Source organism: Empidonax traillii, unplaced genomic scaffold, assembly GCF_003031625.1.
Source record: "Empidonax traillii isolate 1590-97213 ecotype Southwest subspecies unplaced genomic scaffold, ASM303162v1 scaffold236:size2090792, whole genome shotgun sequence".
NCBI lineage: Eukaryota > Metazoa > Chordata > Aves > Passeriformes > Tyrannidae > Empidonax > Empidonax traillii.
Genome location: NW_020955429.1, coordinates 1180974 through 1196058, shown reverse-complemented (window position 1 = coordinate 1196058; position 15085 = coordinate 1180974). Strand labels below are relative to the sequence as shown.

The window sequence follows — 15085 nt, the reverse complement described above, 5'->3', positions numbered from 1 at the left end:
AGTTTGTTTTTAAGCTATTTTCTTCTAAATTTTTAAAACATTTTTATTTTGCAGTAGGAAGTATAAAACAAGTACTCAATAGGGAGTGTTTCTTTCAGTGACTTGAAGAGAAACAGTAATGCTTTGAACATTCACAAAAGGAGTTCTGAGTTTGAAACTAAGTGCATTGGCTGGATATTTCCAGCTTTACCAAAAAAAAAAAAAAAAAAAGAAAAGAAAAAACAAAAAGAAAAAGTGAATAGTTGTGCTGACAGTTTTAAAGTAAATGCAAAGACCCTGTGGTGAAAGCATATTAAAGTGTCAACTTTCATGAGCCAGCAGATTCAGGAAGAAGTCTTTACATTTCTTCTACTCTACATAACTTAAAGCCAGGCTGAAATGAAAATAACATTTAAGGAAAATGATTTGGCAAGAAAAGATCACAGGACATATTCTGTGCCTGCAAAACAAAAGAATACAAGGGATCTGTTAGTAACAGGTGGTCACAGTCCTCTCTCTCTCTAGTAACTGGGCAGTCAATTCTCTACCAAATTACTCAACACCAGATTAACATTACACAGGAAAACGGGAGCAGTGCAGAACCATTCGTGCAACTCATGGTTTTTCTGGGTTCCTGCTTGCTTTTTCCTACTTCAGTGTAACTCAGACATTTTTCCCCAGTCCTACAAATCCAAACCCCTTCTGATCAACAATACTAGTGCCAGTAATGGCAGCCCCTGGCCCAGTAAGTACAGCCCAGTCATGGCTGTGACACTAAAGCAACACCAGCCTGACGCTTGCCAGGTTTTGTTTGGACTTTAATTGCTTGGAGCATCCTTTTAGCTTATTTAGCTGCAACAGTAATTGTCCAGTGACCAGGTCAAATTACTATCTAATTTGCTTTAGTTTTGCTTAGATTTGCATAGATGTGTAGTGTTAACAACCTCTTGTTAACAGTTTTGATATATACAGGAATTAACTATAGCTGTGTGAGGTAGAGCTACCTATAGCACAGGTACAGGCTGGCAGCAGGGGTGGATACAAGAGTATACCAGAGACACCTTCTCAGCACCTCACCTATGCTGTAAAGGTTGGACCCAAACAACACGTGTTTCAGGGATGACAGCAGGGATAAAGAGTAAGCATTTAAAAGCAAAACCACACTATACTGAAAAAAGAAGTAGCGGATGGTTGGGGGAGTGCAGGGGGAGAGACATAATGTAACTTTGCTGTAGTTAAAGACATTTTTTCATATTGATCAGAAAATTTAGACTGAAAGGGTCAGCAACACTGTAGCTGGGCTGATAAAAAACAACTGCTTGAGTTTTGGCTCCCATAGAAGATTTTAATACTGCTCAGTAACAGTGGCTCACCTCCTCGATCTAAACATCTTGTACTCCTTCATATCTGTCATTAAATGTTAATTTTTAACAAGGAGTATTAATACTTGATTTCAAGGAATACGTTTTTGGTGGCAGGGAAAATAATAGAGCATACACCTCAATTACAAGGGTGACCTTGTTCGTCTTATAACCCAAGATTCATATAGATGCTTTCTCATCTCTGAGAGGGAAACCAGACAAGAAAGAAAACCAGAGTGGCAAAGTATTGTAAATAAATACACACATATGTAAATACATATTATAAATATGCAAATTTTGTGACACAATCTAGTTGCCACACCTCAGTCTATGAACAGCAATATTATTTTCAGATTAATTTGAAGGGAAATACAACTGAACGTATTTCTTGTGTGCTGCAACAAAACAATTATAAAACACAAAAATAGGTCCTCTTGATCACTTGCCTCTTCCCTTCTCTCTTCAGCCGAAGGAACTTTAAGTTCTCGTGCTGTGTCGTCCTTGGGATCAAACAAATATATGTAATCTGAAGAGTAGCTAACAAGGATCTCTTGCCCATCTTCACTATAACACAGGGATGTTACTCTGCATGATTTGTTATTGAGATGAGGAGGAACAAAACGTGCCACCATTCCAACAGTGCCCCTGCCAGCATAATTCCCTTTGTTGGGGGAAAAAAAAAGGAGAGGTAGGAGAGGAGGAAGAAAAAGAAATGACACGTTTACTATTGTGAATTTGCAACAGCTTCAATAAACTCCTTATTTAATATCCAACAAAAGATAATGAGGGAAAAGCTACATACACTGCAGTATCTGCATTAAGTTTGATCTGAAGAATGACATATCAGATCTTACTACTCTTTTATAGTTTTGCTTACAAAACCTTATGTATGTATAGAAATACGAAAACACACAGACAATATCATATACCCACCCCATGATGGTGTATGGGTGCTATCTGTCAAATGTAGAACAAATGGAAATTTAAGAACCTAAAAACATTTACCAAATAGTAACACAAATCTGTATCTACACATAAATTAGAAAGGGATTCATTATATGCAACTTTAAAAATTTAGGACATACACCTCTTTTTTACCCACTTTAAATAAAAAAAAAACCAATAATTTTTCTTCAAGACATCCTGCACATTGAAGCTACAGAACTATACACTACATTTGACTTATCATGCTTTCCTGACAACTCACCTCCAATCCACACACTAAAACAATCTTAAATTCCAGAATTCCAAGTCTGTGAGCAGATAAAAGCTGCCTATAAGAAGCTCTAAAACTGAGAAAAACTGACTGTCCCAGAATCCCCTAATTTGACATGTAGCTTTTTCCCACATGGCCAATCTGTTGCAACAGTCTGTCCTTGACCACAGACAAATTCACAGTTTATCATCTCACATTACATAATGAATGAAACAGAAAATTTTAAATGAAAATCAACAGGTTGCTCACTAAACAGAGAATACTTCACCTCTTAAAAAAACAACAAAAAAGAACCCAAAACAAAAACTCCACACAAACTCAAACAAACAACAGAACACTATACCAATATATAAAAAAATTACAGTCTTCAAAATCTTGTCTTTTCTCTCTTTTATTCTACAGGCCAGCATACTAAATTCATCTTATTCCTGTATTGTTACAATACAAGAGCACATCCAGGACTTTTTAGTCAAGCCCCAGAATCTGTTCCTCAGGCAGTTCTCACAGAATTTTGCTGACCTCTGATGAAAGGGAGAGCTCTTACAGAATTTTAGTCTGATGAGAAGGATATTTTATTTTTTAGCTATATATACATATTTCTATATATATTTACTAAGTGATCTTCAGTCTCCCCTTTCTCCTCCAACACAATCAGGAACAGGAAAATGCTGCACAAAATGACAGATTTTGAGACACTGATTGTGGGCAGGAATGTGTGTGCACAGCTATGTGTATTAATTCCTGTGTGTCCAAACTGACACCGATCACACATTATAAGCAAGAGATATGTTAGAATTACATAAAACACTTTTGCTTGCCACCTGAATTTTTTTAATAAAATGTTTAGGTAAGCATATGAAGCACACTGAGCTTTCACTTGGAGAATTTGTAGCTTTTCAGTAAAATAATGTTAGGTACAGTAGTAACTACTGCAAAGTTAAGCATATTGCATGACATTGTGGAGTTCCTAAGATCTCTTCCCATAAGAAGCAAGAGATTCCAGCATGGCAGAATATAAGAAGTTAAGAATTTAATTAAAATTCAGGTGGTCCTGCAGGTAACTGCAGGCTGCAATTACTGGCTTTCAAGAATACTGGAATCAGGTGTTTCAAGACAAAAGAGGAGACATTACAAAACGTCTTTTTCTGCATTCAGTATTCAATGTATGAAGAGATTAAGTTTACTTACTTGAAGATTTCTGCATTAGCAAATATTAGAGCGAAATGACTATTATACAAAGCACAGTTCCCAGAGCAGACAACTACACTTCATGCAGTGTTACACTTTGGTCACCTACTGTGAAAAAAAAAAGAACCTGAAATTGGAAATGCTAGGGGTTAGAAAAGCTTCCTGTAAAGTTTGGTTCCTACCTGTTGCTCTTGTGCCAAGCATTCTCCGATCATATATCCTCACTGAGCTGTCAGAACAACCCACAGCCAGATAGTACGGGATGGGGGGACAGATGGCAACAGAGGTGGCAGCACGGCGACAGTTTATCAGAATATCCTGCAACAAACAAAAATGCAGCATTTAAATAACAGCTCTAAACATTTGAAATATAATTCCATCTTTTTACTTCAGGACACAGGCCCCTTGGTCAAGGAGGTTTTGAGAAAAACTAAGCCTGGCCCCGTGAAGATTGAGCATAAATGTGTTACTGGAAAAGCCACTGCAGAGGAGAACCATCAGAGAAAGAAAACTAGCTCCAGATCGACTAAAAAAGAACCAAATCAAAACAGAAACACAGGAACAAGCATTTAAAACAGACAAGCACAGAAACTACAGATTTATAAACTAGCTTGCACCTTGGATTTTTGTACTGAAATACAGTAACTGTTGAGTCAGAAGAGTACTAAATACAAAGAAACAGTTTAAATTTATTAAAGGACCAGAACAGGTTTCATCTGTGTGAGGAAAGGGAGAAAGAAAAGGAAGAGAGAAAGAAAAGGAAGAGAGAAAGAAAAGGAAGAGAGAAAGAAAAGGAAGGGAGAAAGAAACCCCTAGAACTGGTAAATATGCACAAAGTAGAATAAAACTGATCAAGAATAGCAATTCATACTTTGGTAGGTTTTCTCCAATTCAATATTAAAACTGTTTCTGAAGTCCAAGCACAGTGGACACCAGCAATACCTTACCTTGCAGGGAGTAATACCAGTGAGATAGTATAATTCTTTACCAAAGCTTTTCTTACAGAAGGACAAAGGATGCTCAAGAACACGAGGCTGCAGATAATCTTCAAGGCTCATTTTCTGCCTCCAACTCTGCACTCCATAGTACTAATGTAAACCAGATCAAGAGATTCCATTTCAATGTACAGTATTTTCTACCTATCTGCAGCCTCACACCAAAGTTTATAAACTAAAAAATGCCAAAGGAGATATTAAAAAATAAAAATAAAAAGACTCCCCAAGCTTTTATTGTTTCTTGGGAAACATGTTGTCATCTCCACCAACGACCCTGAAATCTGTTATTTCTAAAAGCCTTACCAGAATTCATATCCTATGTTTGTAAGATGTACAGCTCTACATTTAGGTCATCTTTATTAAAAGATTTCACTCTTACATCTTTACAATCTTCCTTTGTGCAACTTGTTTTGATTCGAGTATCAAACCATCTTACAGTGCCATCTTCACCACAAGAGAGGAAAGTATAGGGATCATTTGGTACTGTCATAATCTGCACAAAAGAAAGAAAGAATGAAAAAATGAAAGTATGAATACAAACAGAAATAGCATTGATTTAAAAATAAAAGCATCAACATTTTGAGCAGCAGCACAGACTGAAGCAATTATTACTCAAATCCAGCTTTCCATTGAAATAAAGAGGAAAACCTAGAAACCAGTGATGTTTCTTTGTTTTCAAGAGAAGATTTGAACTACTGAAGTAGACTATTAAATGTCACATAAGATTAAATATCTATAGGTCAAAGCATACAGATATTTCTAGTATCGTTTAACACACAATATGTATTTACTGTAATCAGTTTTCAGATAACTAATCAATTTTCCTGCAATCATTCAACAAAAGCTCAGTTTATTCTCTATCAAGTAACAGAAGACAACAACAAACAAAACCCTCAAGTCTGAATACTTGAGAATACTAAATGGGTTTTATTCTCATTGCCCATTTCTTTACATGCTAAGTAGTTCCCTGAAGCAACTCTGCAGTAAAGGCTGTTACTAACCCACCCCCTCATCTGTTATTAAAAGTAACCTAAGCATCTCTATAAATCTTGCTACCTAAATGCTGGGGTGAGCGGCTAGCCCACGGAGCCCCTGATGAAGGATACAGAGGTGAAGGATTTTGACTTGGACATTTTGAGGCTGTTTCCCTGAAGAAAAGCAGGGACCGTGGAAGACTTGAAAAGGCGCCAGAACTGACCAGTAAGAATGTAAATAAGGAATGAACATCCAGTTATATGTGAAGGCTGGTAATAAATTATAGATAGAAAGCTAATAATAGAACAGTAGGTAAAGTTCTGTTAACAGCATGAGTGCAGTTTGGGTGAGAAAGAGAAGTTTTAAACTGGATGAAGCAATAAAAGATGACTGCGGACCATTATCAATAAAGGTGCCCAATTTTATTTTTTGTGACCGTCCTAACTTACTACAACACCTAAAATGGGATTACAACACTGCAGGATTCAGCATTTCTTGTAATACTGAGACAATGTGTGCTGTGCCAAATCGTTGTGCTGACCAACAAGAGTTCAACAAGGAGAACCAAGCCAAGGTTTGAGTAACAACAGAACAATAAACTTCCGAGCTATGACCATTAATCCTCTATATGTTAGTGTAACATATTTAAAACACTGTTTTTCACTAACATTTCATTCAGATTAACTTTATTTGTGGAGTTATGAAAGCCATCAATCGTTCTTTAGTCCACTACATTCTTGTAGCATGTTTGCTGGATTCCTACACAGAGCTTTCAGTGAAAATATTTGCTTTGTTCCAGGCGTGGTGCTGAATGTGGCAAGCTCTTATTTCTGGTAGCTGAATTTTGTTTTTGTTCATACTAATGCTACTTCACAATATACATGTAATATAACTTGCACGTGCCAACTTTCATGTATGGTGTTTACAAATATGTTAAGTAATTTATAAGCACTAAAACAGAAAACTGCAGACTCCAATAACTAAGAGTCATTGTTACTACATTTAAGGTCAACAAGAACACATTATATATGTATAAAATCCTTTATAATAACTACAAAAAAAGCCTTCTATTTAACTTTAAAAGCATATGGCTATGTGATTGTTTTACTGTATTTAAAGGCAAGAGTTGTCCATAAAAGTACATTCTCTTTCTGAAATGCAATTCATACAGAAGGCAATAAAGAAAAGCATTTGGCTGAGTAAAAATAAGCTTGTCATGGCCTTATATAAACAACAAATTCTTCAGAAACACGCCTCAAGAACTTATCCCTCTCTCTCTACTTATTCTCTTCTCACCCAGAATTAAAAACATTCATACAATTATCTCAGAGCTTATAACAATCTACACAAATTTCCACATTCCTCTGTTTCACTGGATGTTTTTATAATGCCTTGAACAATCACAAACTCCCAGTTTAAAGAGCAGTACAAATTCACACCACATTCAAATTTAGAATTAGTACCTCAGGGGCAGCTCTTAGCTTTTGTTATTTAGAGAATCCAGTGAGTCAAAGTTCTATATTTAATGTGATGATGTGGTTACATACAGCTGGGCAGCAACATCATGATATTTAGAAATTATCTTCCCACTCCAGAAAACTCCCAATGGCAAGGTTGGGTTATGTCAGAAGCTGAAGCTGTATCTCAGCCATATGCTTAAAACTCCCTGCTATTCAATTAATTAATTATTTCATATGCCAAGGCTCAAAGAAAGGTCTGCTATGCCACACAGTAATACCTGCATTTAACGTTCCAGTGTCAGGTTTAAAACACAGCAACAGAATTTATAGCCTTTATAAAAAAGTATTTCCCAAAAATGTATTATAAACCTATGCTTCTGAAGGGAGTTCAAATCTAGATATGTTAAACTTCAGTGGAAAACTAGATAGGAAAAATAACTTCAGGAAGAGGCACAGTTGTTAAAACAGTCAATGTCACGCAGGAATTTTGATATTCCTTCCATTAACTGTGCTTCAAAACTATAAACAACCAAAACTGTATCACACTACTGTCATTCAAAACAAAAATAACAATACGTTTAACATATTTAAATTTTAGCTGTCCTCAAAAACAAAGGTTTATAATACAACTTGGAATATACTTTTTATAAAGGCTATAAATTCTGTTGCTGTGTTTTAAACCTGACAGTGGAACGTTAAATGCATGTATTACTGTGTGGCATTTTGTTAATGCAAATTGCTGAATAAAAATCATCCCAAATAAGACCATTTTAACTGTGCAATATAGCAGGCAAACGTCCCTGCCCTCTTCAACTAGTGATTTTGAAAAAAATACTGCACTCCTACAACCAGTTACTGTTCAGTGATAGTCATTCTCTAGAGACAACAACAAAACTCACATCTCCACTTGCCAGACAGTTGGGCTCTCCATATTTCTTCTAAAATATTTTTTAAGCTGTTACTCATTTGTTTTGACAAGTTTAACTTGTTGTATCCACGAAATTTGTATTTATCATCTGGTTTAGTAGCTTGCAGTGTGCACACCATCACCACTGATGACAAAGAGCACCTTGCAAAGAGACAATCGGTATCTCCCGTGACAGGCCAGTTCTGGTCTCTGTTACTGCTCCTGACACACAACCACAACTGGCAGCTGCTTTCATTTCTGATTTCCTCAGGAAGTGACAATGACCTGGTAGACACCCTGCCCTACAAGGACATTTCAGCTTTAGGAAACAGTATTTCAGTCTCCAGATGTTGTTGTGAAAAGGCAGGTTTAATTTCCAGTGCAGAGAACACCCAATCATCGAAGGGAATTTGCAGAGCAGCAGAGACTACACATAGTCAACCTCAGTGAGAACAGAGGCAGTTTACGCTGCTGGCTAGGTGCCCTGAGAACTGATGACGTTCAAAGGAAACAGGAGTTTCTCAATCAAAAAAACCCTCAAAGATAACAGTAGACGACGCAAGCTAGGGAACCAGAATCACATTTTGCAAAACTGAAAACACAGTCTTGTATTAAACCCAGGCAAAACCAAACCAAAACACAAATCCCAGAAACAGAAGGAATATCACAGGGTTCACTCGACTGACCTGAAAAGTGACCCTGCAGACAGGAAATGTTTTGACAAAAAGCTTTGGTGGAACATGTGTAATTACAACCATAAGGATACTTTTACTACATGATCAAAAATTAATTCTGGCAGTCCTGCAGCCACTTTCTTTTTTCATACGCTCCAATTTTTTTTTGCAGAGATTTTAAAATATTTTGTTCACTTAACATGCAAAGAAAGAGATCTAAAGACTTGTTATGAAATCTGAGCTAAACAGTTAAAAAAGCAATGGATTTGGGATTTTTTCCCCCTGGAAGTGTTAAACCCCCCCCAAATAAATAAATAATTTAAAAAGGGGAACATTTATACCCTAAGAAGAAAATAGGAGTATTTTTTTCTATTTTAAGCACACTAAGTTCTACAAGTAGCAGATTTTGCTGCCACTACAAAAAAAAAAATAAATAGATCAATAAATCTTATTATCTTCCTAAGTTAACTAACACTTTGCTTCTTCACTTGCCTAGTTTATATGAACCAAACTTCCAAGGGAGGACTGAAAACAGTCACTAAATTTACAGCTAAAGAGTTAACTAGAATACACAATAGAAAAATTACCTAAAACTGTAAACATGGTTTTCAAATTAAGCTGTTCACACATGCTGAAATAAGCATTTCTTAGAAGGATTTAAGCTGTGAAAAAGGTAATAAACTGCTGAAAAGTTCTGAGGGAGAGAGGAGGGAGGGCATGAGGGGAAGAAGAAAAATAAAAATAAAAATGTAAACAGCCACTGCTCCCACCTCCAGTCTACTTCAGGAAGAAATTCACAGCACAATTTAAATCAGTTTTGCTCTGCAGCACATTCATTCAGTGAAGGTGAATTCACATTTGCAAAAAAAAATGGGGTCTTAACAACTGGAAAGTCCTCCATTTAATTTAGACAGCATGTTTCTTTGCTAAAGCCTACTCTAAGAGAAAAAAAAAGAAAAAAAGAAAACCAAACCCCCTCAAAAATATAGAAGAAAAGTTCTATAATTCTCACTGAAATAAAGTTTTCAATACTTTCAATAGAATCTTGGAAACAGGGCAAGAAAATATACATTTTCCCCATCTTAAATGATCATATACGTGTGTGAGGTACCTCATAGGTGGTTCCATAGTGGCAGGTGTACTGGCATTGTCTGTTGGTCTCTGCATCTTGTTCAACATTGGTGTAAAAAATGACTCCATCTCCAGAACAGGATACAATCTGTTTGTCATTGGTGCATGGCAAGAACTTTGCACTGAAAATATTGGCCCTGTGTCCTGAGCGAATCGTTGTTAAAACCTGAGGAAGAAAGAAAAAAGGAAGGTTGAAGCAGGCTAATATTTTCCAAGCAAATAAAGAGTGGGAAAATAACACCGAGTGTGGTACTTTGAAACATGAGCTATGCATAGGCTGCCAGCGACCTACAGTGCAATACAAGAGAACAGAGAAACTGGTTTTACACTGAATTTCTTCCAAGAACAAAGTGGTTCCACAAGAGACATACACTTAGGCACTTGCACAAAGTTGTCTGCAAAATAAATGGACTGGAATGCAACTGCCACCTTTTGTTTTTACAGTACTTGGTATAGATCACATCAGGTTTCTCAAAGTGGAATGTTAATCCAAGGTGATGGTGCAGCCAACAAGCCATGGGGAGAGGATTTATAAGACCTGGAATACTGTAAGTCAAGAAGAACAAAACACTGTAATTCAAGCCAACTTTATAGCCTTTAAAAATTGATGTTACTCATAAAATAAACTCGCTCTAAAAAGCAGAACTGAAGTTTACAGGGAGGGATGTTTTGAAATTAGCCATAAATAAACATTTAAGAACATGATTACAGGGCAATAACCAAGACTTGTCTCAGTGAATGTCATTTATCTACAGTACAGAGAAGCCTATGATTTACTTCACCACCACAGCTGATTTTAAACACTTTGTGGTCACCCTTTATGCTTCCGAACATACTTCTTATTAGAATATCAAAACTGAAAAAAACCCTCCTTATGCTTTCCTGTGCACTAGTGAACATTCTATTCTTACCTTATTTCCTCCAGCTGCAGCACTTAAACCGAACTGCATTTTCACCACTTCTATTAGGAAAAAAATACTTCCCAAGTTGTTTACAGTAAGAAAATTACTTCCAAATTTCCACTCAATTAACTTAATCAAAGAAAACATTATGCAAATGAAGTTGTTCTGTCAGTAATAGCTCATGCCTAACATTTCAGAAGTGCTATTTCCCACCTTTTAAATAATTCACACAAAGAAAGATTAACAGTGTATCTGTATATCCTGAATGGTACACATGGCTTAGTAGTAAAAATAAAAAAATAATTATCAAACTCAGGAAATATAATCTATTAATTTTATTTCAATAAATAAAGATTTGTTTAGATCTCTGCATTTTACTGAAAACATTTAAAAAATACATATTCAACAGAAATTAGGAACTTTGTATCAGAGCAACTCAGAGCAAGAAGTCCATGAGGTATCCTAGTTCAGATGTTAGCTGAAGATGTCAGGAGTCAATCCCACCTCTGATTTCACATTGTTGCTACCATGCAAGAAATATTTTTGTCCTGACAAAGATGATCAAGGGACTGAAACAACTCTCTCATGATGAAAGGCTGAGGGAGCTGGGCCTGTTCAGCCTCAAGAAAAGACAACTGAGAGGGGACCTCATCCATATGTGTCAGGGTCTGCAAGGAGGGGCAGAGGATGGACTAGGCTCTGCTTGAGGGTTCCCAGCAATGGGACAAGAGGAACAGGCAGGAACTGATGCCCAGGAAGTTCCACCTGAACATGAGGAAGAACTTTACTATGCTTGTGACCAAGCGCTGGAACAGGTTGCCCAGAGAGCGGGTGGAGTCTCCCTCATTGGAGGTACCCAAGAACTGTCTGGACACAGTCCTGTGCCATGTGCTCTGGGACGGCCCTGCTTGAGCAGGGAGGTGGGACCTTCCACCCTCATCCATTCTGTGATTTAATAATCCTTATTAAATTGGACATTTTTCTAACACAGGACACTACATAGATGGCTGAAGTCTAGTTTTGCTGCTATAGCTAGTTTATAACAGAAAATATGGTGATAAGGGTATTTGCCAAGATGACAGAATTACAGGACAGTTCTGATACCAACACCAATTTGCTCCCTTTTCCTGTATTGATTCTGTTACTCAAGCCAAAGAAAATCATCTAACACAGCCCTAACAGCCATTAAAAATCCCATGTCTACATATTTCAGGAACAAAACTGATTACTAAGTCTTCTTGCTAGTACCTGATGTTTTATAATTGCATTTGTATGTATTGGGGGGAAAAATAATAGTAATTAAAAAAAAATCTATCTCCTCCTCTGCGGTTATGTAAAAACAATAACTCAGCTAACTGTAAAAAATAAGAAAACAAGACATCTCCTATATTCCTCATTAGGCTTAAGTACAGCAGTAGTACACAACAGAGAAAAAAACCCCAAAATTGTCCAAAGAAAGCATAAAGCTTAAATTGCTGCATCTATTGAAACAATGCAATATTTTAATGCAATAATTACTTAAAAAGATAATAATGTAGCAACTATCTGATAGTGAGATATTAAAATAAACTCTGAACAACACATAGTATTGAACATCTTTTATTTGCTTGAAAAATTCTTACTCTGAAAGTCTCTCCAACAACACTCACTTTGGAATATACCCATCATCTACTGCACAACTGTCTTAGACACCTTTTCTTCTTCCGCTGAACTCCCAGGCCAAGAGAAATTCGAGTCTAATGACACTGATCTGAACTTTGTGAGACTGACACCAAGAGCTGAAGGAAGAGATGAAGCTTGAAAACTACGCATTTATTTCGGGAAGTGAGTGAAAGGGCCTTATCTATAGGCACAGGCAACTCTCCAAAACACTATAACTCTTCAGGAAAGAAAAATATCACCTTCTACTCAAACTCTCTTCCACCATCTCAGCCACACATTTTGGCTTTCTCACAACATTTAATTTTTCATCACGTCTTCACGGTTTAGTTCTCAGCCTCTGAGAGCACAGGAGAGAGGAGAGAGTTCAGAGAATCTGTTCCATCAAACTATAGCAGTTCCTTAAAGAGCAAAGTGTGGGACACTGCTACTACCTGACGGATGCCAGCTGGCATTTCTGGAACCCATGCACTGTAACCCCTGTGAGTGCAGGAGTGGAAAGGCAGAGGCCTTTACAGCACTTTCTTCCTCAAAAACCTGCTTCCCTTGTATCAGTACAAATTCTGCTGCATCCACATACAGGTACACACAAGGCAGTGTAATTTCAAGATGAAGTACTTTAATCAAGATTGACACTTCAACGCTACCACACAGAAAGACAACTCAGTATGTTACATAGAGCAAAGGTTAATAAAATATTTTAAAATGAAAGTAAAAGGAAAACAATTTATCTGACGATAAGATTTCACAGGAATTACTGAATCCCATTTCTAGTCCTGACATTAATCTGTTGTGAGACCATGTTCCTTTTGTGCCAGACCACGTACCATAAAATGGGATAATACCTATGTTACAAGGGATTAGAATACTAAGGTTTTTAAGCACTGTGGGTTTTTTTTCCCATTTATAAACACTGTGAAGTGCATGATATTATCTCTGTCAGATGATAATTAATAACTGAAAACTAATATATTGAAAAAGAACTTTCATATGTTGAAAAATAAGAACTTACAACTTATTTTAAAATTAGCAAGTATCCAGAAACAAACCTACCTTTCTGCTGTAGGGATTGCTAATTACCAGGTTGGTGTCATCTGAGCCAGATAAAATATATTCTCCTGTATCGTTCCAACAAATTGTATTCACCTACATGAATTAAAAAAAAAACCAGCAATTCAATTTTCACTGTATTAAAACATCAATATTCACTCAACATTACAGAAATAGGAGTTAAGAAATTCAATTGAAATTATGTCATTTCTAAGCACGTAGCATTAAAAAAAAAAAATTAAAAAATCAGTGTTTTTAAAATAAATTGATAAGGGAATCACCTGCTTCACCTATGGCATCTCAGTTACTCCCTCTGCTTCTCAAGAGTTCATTAGGTACATTAAGCCTTCCCACAAGGGCCTCCGTAGCCACAATTTTACACATTCAGTTGCTCTAATGTACCAAATCTACTCCATAGAGTTCTCCAAATTTGATCTAGAAGGCATCACAATCTTTATTGTGGCTTCACCATATCCAAATTCTAACATCCATTGCTTTGTGCACTTTTCACTGACCACACTTTCTCAGGGAAAAGCAAAATCCATCCCAGATCCCTTTTGAAAAGTAAGAGTATGCTGGGAGAGAAGAATCCTACAGGAAGGTACAGAATCTTATTGGAAGAGCTTTACAATATATTTCCTTATCAATTCTCCTTTTCACAAGATTGTGCTTTATAAGGTGTCATTGAAATAAAGCTGTGAAAGCACTCAAAGTCCAGGATGCTCAAAAAGTATCCTCCAAGCAGCAGCTCATGCACAAGCACCAAGGACTGCATGCATGACCATTATTATTTCAAGTAGCCTCTAAAATACCTTCAAAGTGTCAAACTGCAGCCATCATCATTTTCTGCTGGCTATATTCTGTTGGCAGAACAACTGCCTTAGTATGATGAATCAGAATGGATTATAAAATTAGTAAAAAAGAACTTTGTTCTAAATCCTTTTCTTATGGTTTTGTTGTTTCTTTTTTTTTCTTCATTCAAACGTTTCATTCTGAGCCCCTAAAATACAACACCAATTTTTGTTTAAAATAAATACACGCATTTTAGTTAGTTTTAATTGCAAGTTTAGTCTGAGTCACTTGCAAATCCAGACTTGGCTGTTTCAGGTAGATTATATGGAGAACACCTTGATATCCTCAAAGTCTAGGAACCTTAGGACAGACCTCTGTGTTACAACAAACATGCCAGAGTTAGCTCAGCACTCAGCAGCAGTCAAATATTATTAGGACTAATTAGGAAATGTACAGAAAAGCAAACACCATCCTGTCAAAGTATACACCAATGCATGGCATTCCACGTCTTCCACACTATCCAGTTTTGGTTCATATCCTGTTCCCATATTCTCCTTTTCTATGACTGCCCATTTGAAAAAAGAAATTACGACAAAGAGTTACCAGGGTGCTCAGAGGTACCTAACAATTTTTATTGCAAGAACCAAGTAATTTGTGCTACCCTGATATGACAGAAGTTTATGAAATCCTGACTGACATGGAAAAAGTAAGAAATAATTTTCTGTGGATCTTTACTGTATAGGAACGGAAGGCCTTAAATTAAACCATCACATGACACAGTTGGCATTTTAATGAA

The 15085-nt window shown here is 36.6% G+C and overlaps 1 protein-coding gene across 7 annotated transcripts in view; it reads right to left on the bottom strand.

The window, feature by feature from the left end:
- DCAF6 (DDB1 and CUL4 associated factor 6) overlaps positions 1-15085 on the bottom strand; it is an 82152-nt gene that overhangs the window by 46412 nt on the left and 20655 nt on the right. For all 7 annotated transcript variants that reach the window (XM_027888346.1, XM_027888347.1, XM_027888348.1 and 4 more), the window contains exons 3-7: positions 13501-13593; positions 9867-10052; positions 5119-5232; positions 3927-4062; positions 1787-2001 (exon numbers count right to left, since the gene is read on the bottom strand). In XM_027888346.1, the coding sequence (XP_027744147.1) occupies positions 1787-2001; positions 3927-4062; positions 5119-5232; positions 9867-10052; positions 13501-13593 (744 nt within the window). The remainder of the gene's footprint in view (positions 1-1786; positions 2002-3926; positions 4063-5118; positions 5233-9866; positions 10053-13500; positions 13594-15085) is intronic.